Here is a 22,057-nt window from a genome sequence, read left to right on the forward strand (position 1 = left end):
AATGCATTCCCATTTACCGTTACCCTTTGCCTTCAGTAATTAAGTCAGTTTTTCTCCATGTGTCGTCATTCTTCTTGTCCCTCCAAATTCTGCTCCTGTTCTTACTCTATAGGCCTTTCCCATGCTTTGGTTTGATGGCAGCCAGAATACCAATAACTCTTTAAGGCCAAGACCATTGGTTGATGTCTTTTGATCAAGAACACAAGTTGAGCGAAGGTCATTAAAACACCTTGCAGCAGTAACACTGAGTAGCTTACAAAATACGAAGTTTATTTAATGTTGAAAATATAGAATAAAGGCAAATAAATTGCTCCCCTCCATATTGCTGTTGAGAGTTATCACAGGCCTCATGGAGTAGCTGGAAAGGCTCTTTATGTTACAGCTTAAATGAAGTGGAAATCAAAGAATCTTGAATTCTCAGGCCATCCATGTCCCCATTTGACCATATAGGCTAGTATCACTCAGCTGCCAGCCCTCATGCTTCTACTTTCACTCCCTCTTTTTTTTTCCTAGCAACCTGACTGCCCATCGTTAGACAGGCCTCCAGAGCCCCATGCTAGTGATTCAGATGTCCAGGACCTTTGTAGGCCAGTTTTGTGGTGGTTAAACTTTCTTCCTACTGCTTCCCGCAAACACAATCAGCTTCCAAGACTCAAGCTACATCTCCTCACTTCATCTCCCTTCTTTGCAACCATTCTGTTTAACTCTGAGTTGAATGATTTGGGGCTACTATATTGCTGACTTGGTTTGCTTCACAATGACATACAAGTGAACTCTACTCTGGCTATTAGCTCTTTGCTGGTGTGTCTATTGTTTATCTCAACAATTTTGTTCAGTGCAAGTTAGTTATCCAGCAGGATAAAAAAAATTATTTATCTGTATCAAATATAGTTTCTTCTCAACTGCTCTCCCATCCACCTCAGTACTGAAGCCCAGTTGAATTAACTTTGAGAGTATGATTTTGAGAGACATTGTAACAATAATCTACTAAAATCAAAATAGCGAACAGCTGTCAAATCTGCCACTCCCCCCCCCTTGTGGTAAGATTGATTCTTTATTACTTCTTAGGTATGTAGATTATGTTGGGGAGGGAGCAGTCCAGAAAACCCCAAAGATAGATGATGCTAATTGTTCATGGTTCTTACGATTCTCTTAATCCCTTATGTTTAGTGTTTGCTTGGTTATTTTCTCCTAATATTTGTTCTATTATTTTACTAGACATTACAAGTGATGTTTTCATAGCTTTACAAATGTATTCTTAACATTCAATGAAGCAGGTAAATGTATAAAACCACAGCCATGAGTTCTCACATCCTCTTCTAGAAACTACATATTTAGTTTCATTCTCTGTTATTGCATTCAGTCCTCCTAGCTCTGCAAGTACTTAATCCTCAGTAGTGCTAACAAAAAAAATACTAGAGACTATACTGAATCATATCATTCTAATAAACATTCATGCTCTTCTTGTATTTTCCATTGCTTTGTTGTTAGGGTAATTTTGATGTACCAACTGCAGTTTATTTACTGTTTTGCTGTTATATATCAGCCTGAACTTTAACCTTTTATCCTTGCACTCTGAAAGCCAAAAATGCTGTGGGTTAGTGCCTCAGCCTCGCTACTTAACATTGTAAAACTTTAGTTTAGTCTTTTAATCCAATTTTTAGTCTCACTTCAACATACTTACCTGCTGAAAGCTTTATTCTCTGTGACCGGTGAGTTACAGAATAATATTTTGACACCTTTTTATGGTGATATATTTCAAAAATACATGCATAGTAAAACTAAGCAATGCCAGATTATTAGAAGAATTATTCTATTCTGTTTAGTGTTTTATAACACTGCTACTTGGTTCCTACATAGCACTTGTCATCTATAGGGCCTAAAGTGTTTTATAAAGGAAAGTAATTATCATTCTCCTAATTTTATAGATGTGAAACTGAGGCACAATGATTGGCTGAAGGCCGCACAGCAGGTTAGTTGCAGATCTGGGAACAGAACCTAAATCTCCTGACATTGGTCTCGTACCCTATACACTGGTTCACGCTTGCACCTCCTCCTCTGCATAGCATCCACACTGTATCTATGTTAGACATTCAGAAGTGTAAACAATTCTGCAATAAATGATGCATGTTTAATTTAATGGAATAATATTTAATTTTAAAATGCACCTTAAAATAAGAGACCAACACAACAACTGAAGCAAAATAACAGACTCCATAACCATTACTGTTCTATCGATAACTCATCCCTCTGAGCCTAAAGTTTGTATTTGTCTCAGGAGAATTTCTGATACGCCATATAAAAATCTTCCAGGGCTGAGTTAAGGATGATATCAAAGCCTTGAGCTTGAATGTTTTTGTTCTTGTGGGTAAAATCCAAAATCCAGGCTCTTACTGGATTACTGTACAGTTTCTTGTTTTGTTTGTTTGTTTGTTTAAATTTTCCTCTCTCTATCCACTGATAGATCCCCCTCATTGAGATTGCATCAGAGCTGTGAGAAACAATAACAACAGGACTGGCTTAGTTCTTCATTGTGTAGAATATGATGCTACGTTAAGCCAATATTTAGACTGAGGGTCATAATAATGTCATGTACTGGCATGATATATTCATGCACCAGTAGGTCTATTATTCAGGAGTTCCTCCACAGCGTGATAAGTATGAATTTTGAGTGGGCCTGTTACCTAGCTTGCGTCTGCACTGACACCAACAGCAGAGGATGTAAGGCCACAGCTTTTGTGCATCATAAAAGGCAACATCAGCGTGAGAAGCTCTCCCACACCATATTCTGACACCAGCCGTTCCTCTGCACTATGCACAGAAAGAGGATGCCTGGCTGTCATGAAATGGCAGGTAAAGATTTTGCTCAGTGGTAAGATGCATGCAGCAGCAGCACAGACATTTCTACTAGGGCTGTTGATTAATCGCGGTTAACTCACGCCATTAACTCAAAAAAATTAACTGCGATTAAAAAAAATTAACTGCGATTAATTGCACTGTTAAGCAATAGAATACCAACTGAAATTTATTAAGTATTTTTGAATGTTTTTCTACATTTTCAAATATATTGATTTCCATTACAACACAGAATACAAAGTGTACAGTGCTCACTTCATATTATTTTTTATTACAAATATTTGCACTGTAAAAATGCTAAAAGAAATAGCATATTTCAGTTCACCTCATACAAGTACTATAGTGCAATCTCTTTATCATGAGTGTAACTTACATATGTAGAAATATGTAAAAAAAATAACTGCATTCAAAAATAAAACAATGTGAAACTTTAGAGCCTACCAGTCCACGGAATCCTACTTCAGCCAATCGCTCAGACAAACAAGTTTGGTTACAATTTGCAGGAGATAATGCTGCCTGCTTCTTGTTCACAGTGTCACCTGAAAGTGAGAACAGGCATTTGCATGGCACTATTGTAGCTGGTGTTGCAAGGTATTTAGTGCCAGATATACTAAACATTCGTACACCCCCCTCATGCTTCAGCTACCATTACAGAGGACATGCTTCCATGCTGACGATGCACGTTAATTAAATTTGTGACTGAACTCCTTGGAGAACTATATGTCTCCTGTTCTGTTTTACCTACATGCTGTCATATAGTTCATGTTATAGCAATCTCAGATGATGACCCAGCACATCTTCATTTTAAGAACACTTTCACAGCAGATTTGACAAAATGCAAAGAAGGTACCAATCTGAGATTTCTAAAAATAGCTACAGCACTTGACCCAAGGTTTAAGAATCCGAAGTGCCATCCAAAATCTGAGAGGGACGAGGTGTGGAACATGCTTTTAGAAGTCTTAAAAGAGCAACACTCAGATGCAGAAACTACAAAACCCAAACCACCAAAAAAGACAATGAACCTTCTGCTGGTGACATCTGACTCAACGATGAACATGTGTTGGTCCTCATTGTTTTGGGTTGTTATCGAGCAGAACTAGTCATCAGCATGGATTCATGTCCTCTGGAATGGTGGTATTCTATTATTGTTTATCAGTGCGATTAATTTTTTTAAATCGCTTGACAACCCTACTTTCTACACCTATGTTTGAACTCTGCTCTGTCATGTGAGGTCAGCTAAATCCTACTGATGTGCCAGAGCTCAGTCATGCATTCTAGAGCAGCCAGTACATATCTTCCACTGTTCCTGGAGTGGCGGGAGGGAAGGTGTTGAAAGACCTCAAGTTTGTAAACTTATCCAGGAAGTACTAGTAGCAAACCAAAAACAGATTCTATGGAGCAAGTAGTGGCATATAGCTTGTTAACACTTGGTGTATTAAGTCGTCATTTTTTCCTGATGCACTACATGGCTCTATAGCTATAGAAGTATTTCTGAAGAGCAATGACTATTGCAGAGTTTAGGTGAAGGAACTGTTCCTCATAAAGTCACAGGTTGAATTCTAACCTATGTTGGTTATAGATTGTAATGACTTTCAACTAACAGCAATGTGGTGTCGTGCATGAAGATACCAAATGTTCTTCATCCAATAACAAATGTTCATACGTTAAAATCACCCTCACAATGGGCAATGATCAGAAGACTTAGTGAGCGTCTCAGCAGGGAAGTCCAGGACTGGAGGAGTATGGACACTGAACTATCCTCTTGCCCCTACAGGTCACTTCATGTCAGAGCTGACATTTATTGCTGGGGAATTAAGACCGTAACAATGGCCACGTTTTACCTGTTTTTTGACTAAATCTAGAACTTCAGTCCCCTGGGTTGTTGGTCTGGGATCTCTCATGAGTAATATATTAACGTCAAGATTTAAACAATGTTTTTAATGATCAGACTATCTACAGGATCACTAACTTCTGCGCTTTTGGGTTTGTTGTAGTTTCTGTTAGGGAAGTCAGTATCTGTACTATTTAGTAGGGAATCAGGTTTGGCAGGACACTTCAATTGTAACTACATGCGTTATCAGTTCAATCAAAGTGTGCACAAGTTGATGGAAATAGCTCTGTCATATTGGGAACGCTCAGAGACTTAACACACACAGTGGCATATTTGGTCTCCTTCTAACAATACACCTGTGTATATATAGTTGCTGTCATTCTAACACAATATCTAGCCCTGCAACATCCTATGAATGCATGGAAGGGATCGAAAGCAATTAATTTTGCCCTGTACTATGATACAAAAATGAGTAGAGGACACTGTGAAACTGAAAGGCAGTGTGTTTAGAAAAAATAAAATAAAATTCTCCAACATCCAAGTTATAAGTAACCCATGGAACAGGCTGCTGCAAGATAAATTTGAGACAAATGGCTTATATATAATTTGAGGATTAGATATTTCTCTGAATCAGAATACAAGCTGGTTTTCAGGGTTCTCTAAAACCTAAAATATAATGCACATTTGAAATGTAAGTCTGGTCATTCCATCACAAAAAGATCCAGCAGAATTTGAAAGGACTGAGACAGGATGAAAAGAAGAGGCATGGAAAGACTTCTACATGAGGAAAGACTGAAAAGATTAAGCTGGTTTAATTTAGAGAGAAGATTAGTGAAAGGGGACATGACAGAGGAATGTAAAATAACGAATGATATACAGAAGATGAATCAAGCCTTCCTATTTATCCTTTCTCCCAATAAGAAGAATAAGGAAACACTCAATGAAATTGAAAAGCATCCAGTTTAAAACTGTTAAATGGAAATAGTTTTAGACCATTCATAATAATCTGTAGAGCTCATTGCCACACTCATAAGTAAAATGTGGAATCCATTACCACAAGATATCAGAGCATAGCAGAATTCCAAAAGGATTAGACAGATAGATGGGAAATGAGAACATCCGTTATCACACTAGATAGCATAAAATATTTTTAGAAGGGATATAAACTCTCATCCTTTAGGGCATGAGCCATCCATTAACTGGTGTGGGGGTTAAAAAGAAACTTCATCATAAACTTGTTATTCCACATTGTATCAGGCTTCTCACTTATTCCATTATTGTCTGAATTAGTGATGTGGAAGTGGATAAGCTAACCTAACCAAAACTCCATATTTCCCAAATGAGAAGTGTGTAAACTCAGTTTAACCTAGACCACACTACTGCCCTGACACATCTGGTATGGTTACTATCAGTCCGCATACTGGATTAGATAGCTAAGTACTCTGCATAATTGAAAGAAGGCACAATCCCTGGGCCGAAGAGCTCAGAATGGGCAAAACAGAGAGATATATACAGAATATATTTCCCAGATCTGAAGAAGAACTCTGTGTAAGATGGAAAGTTTGTCTCTTGATCCAATAAAGATATTACCCCATCCTTCTTGTCTTTCTACATACAACAAAATTGAATGGAGTTGTGCTTAAGATATCCTGTTGCTGGTGATTTTGCACTGTGAATGAATGGGGTTTGTGACATGTTGTATTTGAAATATTTGTTTCCTTCATATACCTGTCAAAACACAGACCATCCATTCCAGCCCTGGAGATGGAGCAATTTCTTAGAGTCAAACACAGGACAAAACTGTGCCCGGTGCCTGTTTGTAACCAACACCATATTTGAGTTGCACCCATTCAACTACGAGGAAAAGAAGATCTGGGTTCAAGTGTAGGGGCCCTGTTCTGCATGACTGGGAGTGAAATCCTGAACCCTTTGAAGTCACTGGGAGTTTTGTCATTGACTTCAGTGGGGCCAGGATTTCATCCCAGGTATTTGGAGTACAAAAGGAATGCAGGATCAGACACTTCTGGTTTGTCAAAGACCACAATGAAACATTTCCACGTTGTGCAGGTTCCTGTGCATTTCTTGCTCATGTAGTGTCTTGAACTGAAATGTCAGGATGTGGACAAGAAAAGGGTTTATTAACTTCCACATCTCACATTTTGGGTGGTGTGGCTGCTCTCTTACAATTTCCTTCCTGCACAAGTAACGATCACTACTTTTAGACTAATGTGCATGCTAGAAAAACACTTACGCTTAGAGACAATTTGCAGCTTCTGAAATACTACCACAACCTCCGGGTTAAAAAAACTTACCTGGTAGTAGAGTACTCTGTAAATTAAGTAGAATGGTGACAGATTTCATGGATCTAACTAGCACACCGCACATTACTAGGAAGCAGCCACAAATAGTCCACAACTATCTCAGCTCAAAAGCCAAGGACAAGCAATCAGAAAGATCAGTCATCAGTTATTTGAGAAGAGCTTACAGAGCCTCACACCATTTGAAAAAAGCCTGTAGAGTACTAGCACAATTGGGTTCGCAGTCCATGACTGGGGCTCTTAGGTGCCACCACAATGAAAAATAAATAGTAGTAATAATTAATATTTAAATGCCGTGTTTCTAGATAGCTTGGTATGGATATTATAATTTATCTAAGCCTTAAGATTATTAATACACTCATACAAAACCAGTATTTGTTTCCTTTTAATATTTCACATTTTAGCTTGGTTGTAGGCATTCAGAGGTAACACTTCCTTTTAATATTATTATCTTCATCATTACACAGGGAGAGAGGGATAGGCCCTACAGTTTGTGTATCCAGTTAAGCCATTTATATACAGTATCCTCTATGATTCCAAGTACATCAGAGACACCTGTATAAGCTGCTTTGTCACATAGTAAAAAGAATGTGCCCAAGGTTACTATTTAAGTAGAACTAGCCTAACAGGCTTGTACTTCCTATGAATAAAATAAGCGTGCCCAAAATACAACCAAAAGGAACAAATGCATCTTATGTTGACCCCCACCTTCTCCCTCTTATGAAGGTTGAGGACAATGCTTGGTCTTCTGCAAAATTTTATCTTTAGTCAACTAAAGCAACCAACAAATTGTATGAATGTACTCATAAAAATTAGTGTACAATCAAAGATTTTGACTCTCACCATTTTATTTTTAATAAAAATAAAAAAGTCCATATGCAAATAAGGTTGGGTCTTGGGCTCCTGACAAGCTGCTAATGTCACTTTCAGTGTCTTTTGGGCATTATATGGAAGTAATCTAGGTACCTCAGAACCCAAGCTTGCTCCATTGACATCAACAGGTGTCTTGCCATGCTCTTCAACTGGAGCTGGATTGAGCATGTATTTGCAAACAATGTAAACTAGATACTAAAATATCAGAGCTGAAAATTATCTTAGAACTTGAGAGAGCCTAAAGATCTCCCCCCCACCGCAGATTGTGTAATAGCAGCAAGCCAAAGCCTATAGCCCTTATTCAGACCTTAATTATAAAGCTTGCACTGAAGGCGATGGGCCTGATTCTCATCACATTCACTTTATAACTCCACTGACTTCTTCATTAGGCTTAATTATGTTTTCATTTCCACTGGGGTAAATTGGGATTAACCCCACTGAGGTTGCACTGCTGTGAATGAGAAGAATCCAGCTCTGTAAGTCTTTTAGTGTCATTGCTTTATGGTAATAATTATAAAGCAACTGCAGTAACTGTACTGGAAAGGGAATGCAAACTTTGTGTTTACATAGAATCACTCGGGTTCAGATTCTGATACTGTTACTCAAGCTGAATTGCACATTTGAAGACAATCCAACTACTCATGGGGCAAGGTACTATTCAACCCAAGTAAGGATATCAGAATCTGGATCTTGAGGAAAAAACTGAAATTCAGGCCATGTCTTCACTACAAAAGTAGGCGGACACAAGTTATGTTGGCATAAAGCAGACACAGTTAGTATATTGCTCATGCATGTGCATACTTAGGTCCTTGCAGAGGCACAGCTCATGAGGTGTCCTTGTGTCAATTCACAGTGAGGTGCAGGGATAGATGTCCCATTGTGCGAGTCACTGTTGTCCTGTGCACTGAAATTTGGGCAATGCATAGCAGAGTGGAAACAAGCAGCACTGTCATAAACAGATAGTTAAGGGTTAATATCTCTTTTACCTGTAAAGGGTTAAGAAGCTCAGTAAACCTGGCTGACACCTGACCAGGGGACCAATAAGGGGACAAGATACTTTCAAATCTTGGTGGGGGGGAAGTCTTTTGTTTGTGCTCTTTGTTTTCAGGGTTGTTTGCTCTTGGGACTAAGAGGGACCAGACGTCAATCCAGGCTCTCCAAATCTTTCCGAATCAGTCTCTCATGTTTCAAAATTGTAAGTAACAGCCAGGCAAGGCGTGTTAGTCTTATTTTTGTTTTCTCAACTTGTAAATGTTCCTTTTTGCTGAGAGGATTTTACCTCTGTTTGCTGTAACTTTGAACCTAAGGCTAGAGGGGGTTCCTCTGGGCTATATGAATCTGATTACCCTGTAAAGTATTTTCCATCCTGATTTTACAGAGATGATTTTTACCTTTCTTTCTTTGATTAAAAGCTTTCTTTTTTAAGAACCTGATTGATTTTTCCTTGTTTTAAGATCCAAGGGGATTGGATCCGGACTCACCAGGAATTGGTGGGGGAAAGGAGGGGGGGGGATGGTTAAATTCTCCTTGTGTTAAGATCCAAGGGGTTGGATCGGTGTTCACCAGGAACTTGATGAAAAAGCCTCTCAAAGCTGCCCAGGGAGGGGAAGGTTTTAGGGGGACAGGAAGTGTTCCAGACACTGAAATTTCTGAATGGTGGCAGTGTTACCAGATCTAAGCTAGTAATTAAGCTTAGAAGTGTCCATGCAGGTCCCCACATCTGCACCCTAAAGTTCAGAGTCAGGGAGGAACCTTGACAAGCACAATGATGACTGGGAGCTAGGGGTCAAGTTCCCAGCATGCAACTTTTGCTATCTCATACTAGCATTCAAATCATATCCCATAATTTTTATGCCTTTTTTAAATATCTCACAAACCCATGTGGTACTATTCAGTGTCAGCCATCTCTGACAGAAGCATGGAGTCCACACAGCTCTGTACTATTGTCATGACTGTTGCAAATACAGGACACGCGAGTCTCCAGTATTATCAGAGCTGCAAGACGCAGCGAAACAGGGGACCTTATGATTTCTTCAAGAACAGATTTCTGAGTAACATAGCAAAATATAATTCAAGGATGTTGGTGTCATTCACGGAAAAACTTCAGATGGGGGAGTGCTGCTTCTGGGCAAGAAACAAACATTGACTGGTGGGATTGCATCATGATGAGCAGTAGCTGCAGAATTTTCAGATACACAAAGCTGTATTCCTGGATGTGTGTGCACTGGCCAGTCCTCCAGCACATGGACACCAGAATGATAGTTGTGTTGACAGTTGAGATGCAAGTGGTGATCACATTCTGGAAGCTTGCAACACTGGACTGCTATTGGTCAGTCTGAAATCATTTTGAATTTGGAAAATCCATGGTTGGGGCTGTTGTCATGTTTCTTGGGTCATTAATTGTGTCCTGCTACACAAAACCAGGGCTCTTGGCAATGTGCAAGTTACAGTGGATGGATTTGCAACAGTGGGGTTCCCAAACTGCAGTGAGGTGACAGACGGCATGCACATCTTTAGTTTGGCATCAGACAAACCTTGCAACAAAGTACATTAGCAGCACGGGCTATTGTTCTGTGGTTTATGTAAGCTGTGGCAGATCACCTGTGCACTGGTCTGGAAAGATACATGATTCTTGCACCTTTAAGAACACAGGACTGTTCAGAAAGCTGCTACCAGAGACATTCTTTCCTGACTGGCCAACCAATTACCATGAGTGATGTTGAAATGCCACTAGTGATCCAGGGAGACCCAGCCAACCCGTTGCTATTCCGGCATATGAAGCTGTACATCGGTCACCTCAACAGACCAAGAAAAGATTCAATTACATGCTCAGCAGGTGCAAAATGACTGTTCAATGTACTTATGGATTGGTTCTTGTGAGAAAAATATCCCAGTGGTTATAGCTGCCTGCTGTGTCCTATGAAATATCTGTGAGGCCAAGGAGGAAAAGTTGGTGCCAGGTAGTGGGGAAGTGGCTGTCTGCAGAGTTTGACAAGCCAAACAAAAAGGCCATTAGAAAAGCTCATTGTGGAGCAGTGACCTGAGGTGCCTAGGGCCAGGGCCAATGAGGGAGGGGTGAGGAAAGAGGACCATTTTGCCTGGTCCTCAAGCTCAAAGGGGGCCTCAAATTTAGGCACTTTGTTAATTTTTTGGAATTTGATATGTTTTGCAACTTGTTTTTATGCACATCCCTATCAGACCAAAATGTGACACGCTGTTTCAGCTTAGAGCTTATTAAGCAAATAAGAGATGTGATTTGGTAAAAGATGTAATTTTTTTTGTTAACTGATGATATAGATTTTGTCATTAAAGAGTTAAAAATGTTCATGAATAAAAATATATCAGTTCTGATGGCACAAGCTTAGACTGCGATGAATGTGTCCTCTCCAATCAGCTGATTATATAAACAAACCACTACTAGTGGCTGACACTGGATCAAGTGTGTGTTGAAAGGTAGAGAATTGTTACATTTTAGTGTCTTTATAGTTTTACATCTAGTTGACTAAGGAATTATTTATGTGTGAAAATGTCTCATCTTCATATCCTGGCTAAAAGAGGTGACTGGTGGGTTGGTTGAGCCCTAGCTTGGTAGCTTGGCCATCATCATAGGCTTTTATAGTCTATAGGTCCAGATTCAAGGTGAAAATTTGTGAGGACAGTCTTGTACAGTGAGCTTCATGAGGACACACATTTGAAATTTTTGCACATTATCTCTCTGTATCCATGTCTGTGTTACTATATATATGCCATCCCTTTGTCTTCAGCTCAGCCTGTTATATTATACCTTGCGTGCTTGAGTTTTGATTCAATGATAAGGATAATACCCTGTCTGACTGTTTCCTTTTGTGGTCTTAATTAGTATTTCTTCATTTTAGGTCTTTTCAGCATTTGTGTACATGTTTACAGTAGAAGATTTCAAGTGTAGATAAACTACTTATTTACAGCAGAATATTTCAAGTGTGAATAGGCTACATATTGACCAGAGAGATCACTATGAAGAGGAGATTTGAAAGTGGTGCAAGCAAGAGATGGTGAAAACAAGTGAGTGAAGCAGCAGCTGAGAGCTCAAAGCCACTAACTTCATTTCTCAAACCACTGGAAAACATGCCTTACCCAACTAACAATGCTACAGATAATGAAAACTCCGCAACTGCAACAGGTGATATTTCAATGCCAATACCTGAACATGAGGACAATAGTCGAGAAGGAGATGTGCCAACAGTAACAGATGCAGCAGAAGATCCTGTGTACGATCAAGAAACTCAACAGCACAGATCTTACGCAGCAAGAGCAATTCATGAGTACTGCAAGGTTGACTGTGGAATTATTGACAAGCAATGCTGCCCAAGTGCAATCTTTTCTTCAGGTTAGTTGTTTTGAAATTCTAAGTAACATTCCATGAGATGCTGATACTCATGCTTTCCCTACTTGTCTGCTGACAAAAACTCTTCTAAATGGTGAGACCTGCACAAGAGATTGTTTTTCCGTACTCCAGCATAACCAATCTCTGTACTGTGCACCCTGCTTCATTTTGAACAAAAGTACTGCAAATGCATCAGTTCTCTCTGATCAATCAGGATGGAGCATCCACAGAGGTTGGAGGAAGATGAAAGGCTGAATACCATCACATGAGAGTTCAGTGTCACATAAAGAAAACTATGTTGAGTGGAAATCAGCCAGTAGAGCAGCATCAGCTGAAAGTTCAGTTTTACACAGGGTCCTGGCTGCTGATCCCGCGCCCACCACTAGCAGTGGCCCCAGCCTCGGCCCCCTTACCCGTGTCTGGGTCCCCCCTTCCCAGAGACATAGCCTTGCTCCCGGCCCCAGCTCTGGGGGAAGGGGAGTGGACAGGGGCAAGGAGGCTGGCTTTCATCACCCCCACTATTAAAAATTATTTTCCAACATCACTGCAAAAAGGTTGAGAAACACTGCTAGAGGATTAGTAGGGTTGACGTAGGTCATGTAATGTCTACACTCACTCTGCATCAACCTCAGTACATCAACCAGGACTTGAGGCTGTCCAGGGAGGTCCTGTTACTGCATCACCAGAATGGGGCACTTATGTCAGTGGGAGACAAATTTGAGTGTAGACACATGCATGAATTGGTTGATGCAAGGCGGCTGTCATCAACCTAACTTTGTAGTGTAGGCCAGGCCTCAGGATAATGTTTTAAAACAACCCCATCTCACAAGTAACATGTCTGTAGCAGGATGGTTTAGGATGTAAGTAGCTGGATGGCTAAAAACCTTAATATAACAATGAGAAGCCAGCAGTGTATTTAAATATTGGATGATATTTGTAGGTCCATACCTGGTGCTTAACAAAGACTTTTATTTTAATTACAGATGTTAAAATATTATTCTGTTATTTGTATTGCCATAGCACTTAGGAGCTCTAGTCATGGAGCAGCACCCCATTGTGCGAGGTGCTCTAGAAACACAGAACCAAATGAAGGTCCCTTTGCAGGGCCGTCTTCAGCTTTTTTGCCGCCCCAAGCGGTGAAGCGGGGGAAGAAAAAAAAAAGCTGGTCAGCGGCACTTCAGCGGCAGCTCATTCATGCTACTCCAGTCTTCGGCGGTGAGTCCTTCACTCCCTCTCTTCCTCTTCAGTGGCACTTCAGCAGCAGCTCAAAGAGGAAGAGAGGGACTGAGGGACCCGCAGTTGCCGAAGACCCGGATGTGCCGCCCCTTTCCATTGGCCGCCCCAAGCACCTGCTTGCTGCGCTGGTGCCTGGAGCCGGCCCTGTCCTGTGCCAAAGAGCTGTCAGTGAAAGAAACTATTAGGAAAGCAAACGTTTCCAAGTCAGTTTTTGAATGGGCTGCTGAAAGTTTGATATAAAAATTTGACATTTTCTATTAATTACAAAATTATTTGAAGTTCTGTGGAAATACTCTTTTAAAGAATTTATTTAAACTCCCTTTACTGTCATATCTAGGTCTCTAAAACACATGCCAATTAGTTAGCTTTTTGAAAAGTTTTGACTCGCCATGTGCAATAAAAATATTAAACACAATGATACAACCCTTTCTCATTTAAAGTTTCAGAATGCCTAGGGAAAACTGTGTGATACCTCTAAATGCACAGGCTGAATTTTCCATGATAGCAGTCCAGGCCATCCTCATAGGCACATATCAGAAAAGAGAGACCTGGCTTTTCATTATCTTGATTTCAACAAAAACTGTATTCCCTGCAACATACCTAATGCACGTTCTCATTGCCACGTTGCAGGTCACTCAGAACACTGATTCTGGACTAAAAGAAAATAATTGGTGAGGAAGTGAGAAGTTGGCTGGGGTGTGGAGGGGATGTGATGGTGGTAAATCAGTAACATTGTTCCCATTAACTTAGTATGAAGGAGTTGTTTTGTGGCAAGTCTAGAAAGATGTTTTAAAAAACTGGGCAGGGCAAGTTGTGCTGAAGGGTAGTTCTTCTATTCTTATTACAGGATGGAAGTGACAATTAAATATCCATTTTCAGTTGTATGGAAAAGATTTTGTGTTTTCAGCCTCCAGGCTTGTATTATACAATATATAAAAATAATCTTAAATGTAGTGCCTTTAAATCCCTAAGGATCCCAAGATATTTTACAAACTTCAGCTAATACATATAGGGATAATTTTATCCTTCACTAAAATACAATGAGCTCTGGAGTGAAACATATCTATTGCAACTATTTAACAAGAGAATTACTTAAGATTTAGGATAGGAGAAGAATTCTATATCCAGTTAGAACTGCAAAGAGTATTGAAGCAGGCAGGATATAATCCCCTAAATTCATCTAGAGCACCTGATTTATATACTTACTCTTCTGAAAAGCCAAGGGAATTTAATGACTACAAATGATTAGTGACTTAAGGACCCAAAGCATTTTATCTCATCCGAAAGTCTTTTGATTCAATTTAAGAAAATGAACTTCAGATTTTGAATTAAGTTTTCAGTTCTGATCCTTGAAAATTCAGAGAGAGAGATGTATCACGGCCATAAAATAGTATTATTTCTTTATTACAATTATTTCTATTGAAATAGTTTTCCAACAGTTTGTGGAAAATAGGACTTTATACCTATGGATCCTTCAGTCACAGCTCCTAAGCAAGAGACCAGCTCTTCTGGAACTAACGTCTGCTCTTGAACATTTTCAGTGGATGGTGGACTTTTCCATTGGTTTTCCAAAAGTGTATTAGGTTCCTCATCTGTTGTACTGAAAGTGTTGCTCTGTCCACTTCTGTTGTTTAAAATGAGGTTAATCTTCTCAAGTAAAAATGTATTGCTCTCAGTTCCTTCAGCATTCCACAAGAAAGTAATAGGACTTGTATAATCTTTTAAGAAAACATTTGTATCTTGGCTTGAGAGGTATGTGTTTGGATCCAGTGCTTGGGACTGTGCTTTGTAAGTATTACTAGATATGTTTCCCAGTGGGCTTCTGTTGGAAACCTGGGGCTTGTAGCCATTGTTCTGCTCAGTGACTAGAGTGCTGACAAACAGTGAGTTTTGGGAGATGGCCATATGCTCAGTGGCCACTTTTCTGTTTCCCTTTTTGGTGTCTGTGGTCTTGCAGTCCTCCTGCAGTGATGTCTCTAGTACTTCCGTAACAACTGGATCATCATTATCCAAGAACAACTGGTTGGAATTGCAATTCATTAACTCACTTTTTTCCTGAAAAAATAAAATTAAATTAACAAATAGACAATATTTTGTAAATGGTAGAAGTGTCACTGCTGTTTCCTAAGAAAGAGACTGGAATGAAGATTCAAAATCCTACTCATTTCACCTATCCTTCATGTTCTCCCTTTCGGTCTCTTTGTTAGCATGTTACACCATCATTTAACCACCTTCTGCAAAGGAAACTAGAGGGGAGGAGGAAAGGGAACAGGTGAGTGTGCCTGAATATTTTTCAACACACTTCAGGGGCAGTCCTGATTGTAGCACTATTATTTAATACTTAGGCTGCAGTAGAGTCTCCAGATCTCAACCAGGTCAGACCTGATGGTGCTAGGCACTGTACACGCACACACAGATGACGACGGTTCCTGCCCCCAAAAAGCTTGCTATCTGATTTCCAGAGCCGCTCCAGAATGTCACTGTGCTTGCTGTGGAATCATGGTGAGCCATGACCCATAACCACAGCATAACCTGTTCCAGATAGATTCATAGATTCCAAAGCCAGAAGGGATTATTGTCATAAACTAATCTGACCACCTTTTAACACAGACCATAGTACTTCCCTGAATTAATTCCTGTTTGAACCAGAGCATATCTGTCAGAGAGAGAAGATTTCTCTCACTTTGGGCTGCATTTATTTGTCATGACTTTTTGCATGTGGAGTTAAATTTGATCTATATAGAAAAATGAAAAGAACTGCGATGTTGTTTTGAGTAGTTACCTGGAATGACTTTACCACACTGCTGTTTTCCACATTAGGAAAATCTTCAGTCAGCCATTTTGGTGTCAATGATGCAAGTGCTGTGCTAACTCTTACATAAAATAAAATAAGGAAAAAGTTAGTGTATTATATTAGTCACTTAACAGGGTAAAACTGCCTCTGGACAGAGTGGCAATATGAGACTTATGCACAACTTATGTCTCACTTCAGTGACATATAGGCCTTGCATTTGCCCTCTGCCAAAGGGTGACATTTATCCTAGGAGTACTAAAGGCTCATTTTACTTACAGGAATGTGATATAAATATGGCGTGCTGTGAATTCTCAGAATGTCTTTGAAAATTGAATCATATTTTTACTGTAAAAATAGTGTTGAAACCTCCTGGCAAATTTCCCTTGATTTCAATTTAAGTGCCCAGTTGAGCTCCCTTTTTTCAGATCGAGTTCCCATAGAAGTCAGAGAAAGGTAAATGCTGAACAGGGCTCTTTAGGAACATGAAAGTAGCTTGGTAGATGCACACAAGTGAGTCCTGAAAGCCTTCCATATGTAGAATTCCTAGGGAAACCATGGAGAGCGCCATTTGCAGATTACTTGTGGGATTGAGCCCAGAGTATATAGCTTGAATCCTACACATTTCTAATATTATGAATCAGTTCAATGCTAACAGACTGACTGAGCCTGAGGGATGGGGTAGGCTGAGTCTGGCTTCACCCCTGGGAAGGGGACAGGCCCTGGAAATTGCATAATACTTACTCTGGTCTTATGCTAGATGGCTACTACTGAGAATGTAGTATCCTCAGATTCAGCCTTTGCAGCTGTGTAGCCTCCGAGGCGGATGGTGCTTTCATGAATCAGAAACAACAGAAGCCATTTTAGTTTGGCCCAAGCCCTCGTGCAAAATGTATAGGTTTAAATTTACAATGTTTCCAGCTGTCAAACTGGAAAAAACAGCATATGTTAAGAGGAAGAGGATGCATATATTTCCTGATCTGTTGAGATTGGCTCAGGCACATGGTCAGAAAAACTGTGGTGTTGAACTTGACTTTCTTACAATCAAAGCTGCTCTGTAACCTACACAAAAGAAAATTACTTACAAGAAACTTCAAGTGAGCCAAACTTCCATTGATCTTAGTGTGTGGTAGTGTTCCTGAGGGAATAGGGAGTCTCTGGTTTCAATTAAATGCTTTTATTTATCAGGTGCATCAATGGCAGAATAGATGAAACCTGATTCTGATTCTGTGTCTGGTTCAGAGAACCAGATTTAGTTGGGGATTGGTCCTGCTTTGAGCAGGGGGTTGGACTAGATGACTTCCTGAGGTCTCTTCCAAACCTGATATTCTATGAACCCCTTAACACCATCTGTCCGCATATTTCTCTTAAGCCTACTTTGTGTTAGTGACATCCTTTGGATCATGCAGGTTAACTCCATATGCAGGTTAATCCACATTAGGAAAATCTTCAATCAGTCATTTTGGTGTCTATGCCACAGGAGTTTGCTTGCCCAAGAACTACAGCATTTCATTCAAGTTTCCTGTACAGGTGTGTTTGATGCAGCAGTGGATGAATTCCTAGATATCAATATCTTAGTGAAGCACAAGATTAAAATATTGAGGTAATTCACAAATAACATGCCAATTGTTCTGTGAAGTCCATGGTTCAGAAGGAAGGAGCAGGGGATACAATATATTTGGTACTGTATCACTGGTAAAATGGATGTCAGGAAGTCTTTGTAAAATATTTTAACTGTTCTGACTGATTTTTCTTTCTACTGCCCCTCTCCTATGATCTCTTCCTGTTTCTAAATATCCTAATGTGGGATTTTGATAGGCAAGTTCTGTTTAAGCAGTAATTTAAATAGAACAGAATTTGGGAATCAACAATAAAGGGATAGATAAGACAGAAAAAATCATATTGCCTCTTTATCAATCCATGGTATGCCCACACCTTGAATACTGCATGTAGATGTGGTCGCCCCATCTCAGAAAAGATATACTGGAATTTGAAAAGGTTCAGAAAAGGGCAACAAAAATGATTAGGGGTATAGAACAGCTTCCATATGAGGAGAGATTAAAAAGACTGGGACTTTTAGCTTGGAAAAGAGGCAACTAAGGGGGAATATGATAGAGGTCTATAAAATCCTTATTTACTTTCTCTATACCACTCATGAAGTGTTGTTATTTACTCTTTCTCATAATACAAGAACAAGGGGCCACCAAATGAAATTAATAGGTAGCAGGTTTTAAACAAACACAAGAAAGTATTTTTTCATGCAACACACTGTCAACCTCTGGAACTCCTTGCCAGAGGGTGTTGTGAAGGCCAATACTATAACAAGGTTCAAAAGGGAGCTAGATAGATTCATGGAAGATAGGTCCACCAATGGCTATTAGCCAGGATGGGCAGGAATGGTGTCCCTAGCCTCTGTTTGCCAGAAGCTGGGATTGAGTGACAGGGTGATGGTAACCTGTCTGTTCATTCCCTTTGGGGCATCTACCATTGGCCGCTGTCAGATGACAGGATACTGGGCTCGATGGACCTTTGATCTGACCCAGTATGGCTGCTATTATGTTATTTCCATTTATGCCTTAGCAATGAAGTTTTAAAAGATCAAATATATGCCAACATAGATTAAACTTAATTTGGGTTTAGGTTAAGCATTTTGTTTTTTTTTCTCATCTGTCTATACTATGAAATACCCCTTGTTCTCTAAATATGGGCTTTATAGAGGAACGGTCATATTATTTTGTGTTGTGATTATCTACCTTATTGTGTTTTAAAAAAAAATAAAAAAATCTAGGACATCTTTTGGCAACATACGATTATAAATGGGAAAAGTTGCCCTGGATAACAGGGGGCTGTACAAAACTGGATCAATTTCTATAATTCTAGGGTTTTCTGAGAGAGAGCCATATTCTGGAGACTAAGGGCAGGGGAAGGAAAAGAAAGCAGTACCTTTTTCTAAGTGATTTTTTAAATATCAGAGTTAAGAAAACAATTGATAGTATGATCGCACCAGTGCCTATTCCCCAAAAAATGTCTCCATCATTATCTGAAAAGGGAGGGAAAAAGAGAGAATTAATCAAATAGCTTATATCTTAGGGAAGATTTTTTTTTCTAGGCCCCAAACCTGAAAACATGTACATACGTGTGTGAGTAGACCCATTGAACTCAATGGGATTATTAACATGCATAACGTTTATTAATGTGCATTAGGGTTTGTAGGATTGGGGCATTAGTTTGTAAATCAGCGGCCTTGTGAGAGGACAAACATTTTTCCAAAAATGAAGCTTAGAAAGGCTGAAGAAATCTTTCTTACTTTAAGAAATGTTGTGGGGCCTGTTGCTCAGCTGACATATATCAGCATTGCTCCACTAAAGTCAATGGAGCGATACTGATTTACACCAGTTGAAAATCTGGGGTGAAATATGCAAAATAGAATATTTTGTGCTTGATTCAGCCCATTTGTTTAAAAATGATAAAGCAAGGGAGATGAATGGGCACTGTTGTCCTAATTGTACATTCCCTGGGCACCCCAAGAAATCACTGTCTTCAGTGAGTGTGTAGGACCAGGAGCTAGAGGAGCAGCACGCTTTACACAGCATACTTCTGTACATTTGCTGCTGTGATCTGGCTGTGAGAAGCTAGCTGTGGAAGGGAGTTTCCAGGCAAGCACTTCTGAGAAATATGGCCACTGTGTTTAACCATTAGCTACACATAAGAGCAAATGTGTACACTGCTTTTAAATTGATCTTTTGTTTGGTTTTGGTTGCCTGACTCTGAACAAGCAATACAGAAGTACCTTTATTGATGACAAGAAACCAGAAAAGTAACTGAGGTTAGTATTACATGAGAAATGAACAAGCCTTTGGCTCAAATTGTTGAGTCAAAAGAGCTTAGCCAATATGCCTATCTGTATGATCAGGAAATGCTATCTTATTTTTTGTCTTAGTTTCTCATATCCTAGCTGTTATCACATACATTTAATTGTAAAGGTCTTAACAAAACAAAAAGACCTAAAGCATAATTGTTGCAATAGCACAGTATATAGAATCTACACCTCTACCCTGATACAATGCGACCCGATATAACATGAATTCAGATATATCGTGGTAAAGCAGTGCTCCAGGGAGGCGGGGCTGAGCACTCCAGCGTATCAAAGCAAGTTTGATGTGACGCGGTTTCACCTATAACACAGTAAGATTTTTTGGCTCCCAAGGACAGTGTTATATCGGGGTAGAGGTGTATTAGTATTATGCCCTAGACTAACCAACATGTGTTGTTTGCTTTATAGGGATGCAACTTTCCTAAACTGGTGAAAGGGTGTGTTTTTGGCTGGGCCATGTCTCCAGTAACAAACCAAGCGTTACTAACTTTTCACTTCTCTGTTATCACATCACTAAACTGCCCTCCCCTCTCCCACAGTCTCAGAGATACTATCTGTAGCACATAATAAAGCAGAAACCACCCACTTCTGGTCAAGTAGAAACTCTTGCTTACCAAGTCTGAAATACTATCTTCTTACCATAGGAAATCTCCCCTGTAGCTGTGGCGATGATTACAGGACCAGTATCAATGCTTGTGTTTGGGAACCTTTTCACTGAAATAATTTAATGAGGGAGAGAAAACAGTGTTGTGATGACAACCTTACAGAATATGCGTCCTTTAAAAATTGGGTATGAAGTGCCTAAATCTGTTCCAAATGGCATTTAGGCACCCAAGATGCTTAGGTGCTTTTTGAACATTTTGCCCATGTCTTTACTGAGGGGAAAAAATAGAGCTATTTCACTCAAGCCCCATGGCAGCTGTTGGCATCTATTTGCCTTGGTGTCCAAGCAATTCAGTATGGATTTTTGTAGACCTGTCTGGAATTTAGACACAAGTGCAGAATGCCCATACTTACCGTTTTCAGCTCCCCCGGTCCTAACTGGGTGGATGCTTGAGATTTCTCTTGCCAGTGCTGCCTGCCAGTAGAGCAGTTGCCAAGCATCCTTGTCTAATGAGCCTCTTTGTATAATTTTTAAATTGTAAAAGAGAAAAATCCCTATGTCACTCTGCTGTGAGGGGTTCCCAACAGAGAGATTTCATTAGCTTTTCTCCAAAGAGTGTGGATTTTGATGGCCAGGACCACAGACCAGTATGACAAACTGTAACACATTTGAAAATAACCCTATTTACAGCCCCAGAGACCCATATCTATATTTATCTATATATCTATTTTAGGCCTCCATAATCTGGACTCCCAGGAGATGGAGAACTCTCCATCCACCCAATCATTTCTCCCTGCAACCTAAATGTCTGAAAAGAAGAATGTGAAGACTTGCCTGAATTTCTTTTGAATTCCTTTTGATACCATTCATTTTGGCTGGCTGGATGCAGAGCGATGGCCAGTGATTGTGAGTAGCTTCCATGAAGGGAAGCACATTTATACTGAACAAAGTTAGTAGCTTGTTTCACTGTTGCAATTCCCTTGGTATCTCTATTTTCCTCAGCAATAGAAGGTATCTTTGATTTCACAGAAAACTTCTTTCTTTAATTTTCGAAGTTCCACTCTATGCTTCTCACTATGTTTTTAAAAGTTACATTCAAACTCTGTGCCCCTAGACCTGGCAGTTCAGGCAAGCAAGTCCAACACTGATACTTTATTTTGAAGGACTTTTTAAAGCTAACAATGAAGAGTTTACATATATAATTTACTGATTTTTTTTTAAAGGATAAAGGTTCAAAACTCTACATCTTATATTATCTTACAACAGAACAATATCATTACACTAAGTCTTACAATAAAATGTTGTAAGAAG

General features: G+C 39.6%; 2 protein-coding genes across 2 annotated transcripts in view; both read right to left on the minus strand.

Annotated features, from left to right (window-relative positions):
• Positions 1-14,893: 14,893 nt before the first annotated feature.
• IL23R (interleukin 23 receptor) lies at positions 14,894-16,376 on the minus strand (the record flags this gene model as incomplete). Its single annotated transcript, XM_030573933.1, has 2 exons — positions 14,894-15,532; positions 16,260-16,376. Coding segments are annotated over 2 exons (756 nt in total), but the record flags the coding sequence as incomplete, so codon positions are not given.
• A 2,885-nt stretch (positions 16,377-19,261) lies between these two features.
• LOC115656700 (interleukin-23 receptor-like) overlaps positions 19,262-22,057 on the minus strand; it is a 40,349-nt gene continuing 37,553 nt past the window's right edge. Inside the window, exons 12-13 of the mRNA XM_030573783.1 lie at positions 20,757-20,856; positions 19,262-19,308 (exon numbers count right to left, since the gene is read on the minus strand). Coding sequence (XP_030429643.1) covers position 19,308; positions 20,757-20,856 — 101 coding nt within the window. The 3' untranslated portion in view covers positions 19,262-19,307. The remainder of the gene's footprint in view (positions 19,309-20,756; positions 20,857-22,057) is intronic.

Source organism: Gopherus evgoodei, chromosome 8 (assembly GCF_007399415.2).
Source record: "Gopherus evgoodei ecotype Sinaloan lineage chromosome 8, rGopEvg1_v1.p, whole genome shotgun sequence".
NCBI classification, from domain to species: Eukaryota; Metazoa; Chordata; order Testudines; family Testudinidae; genus Gopherus; species Gopherus evgoodei.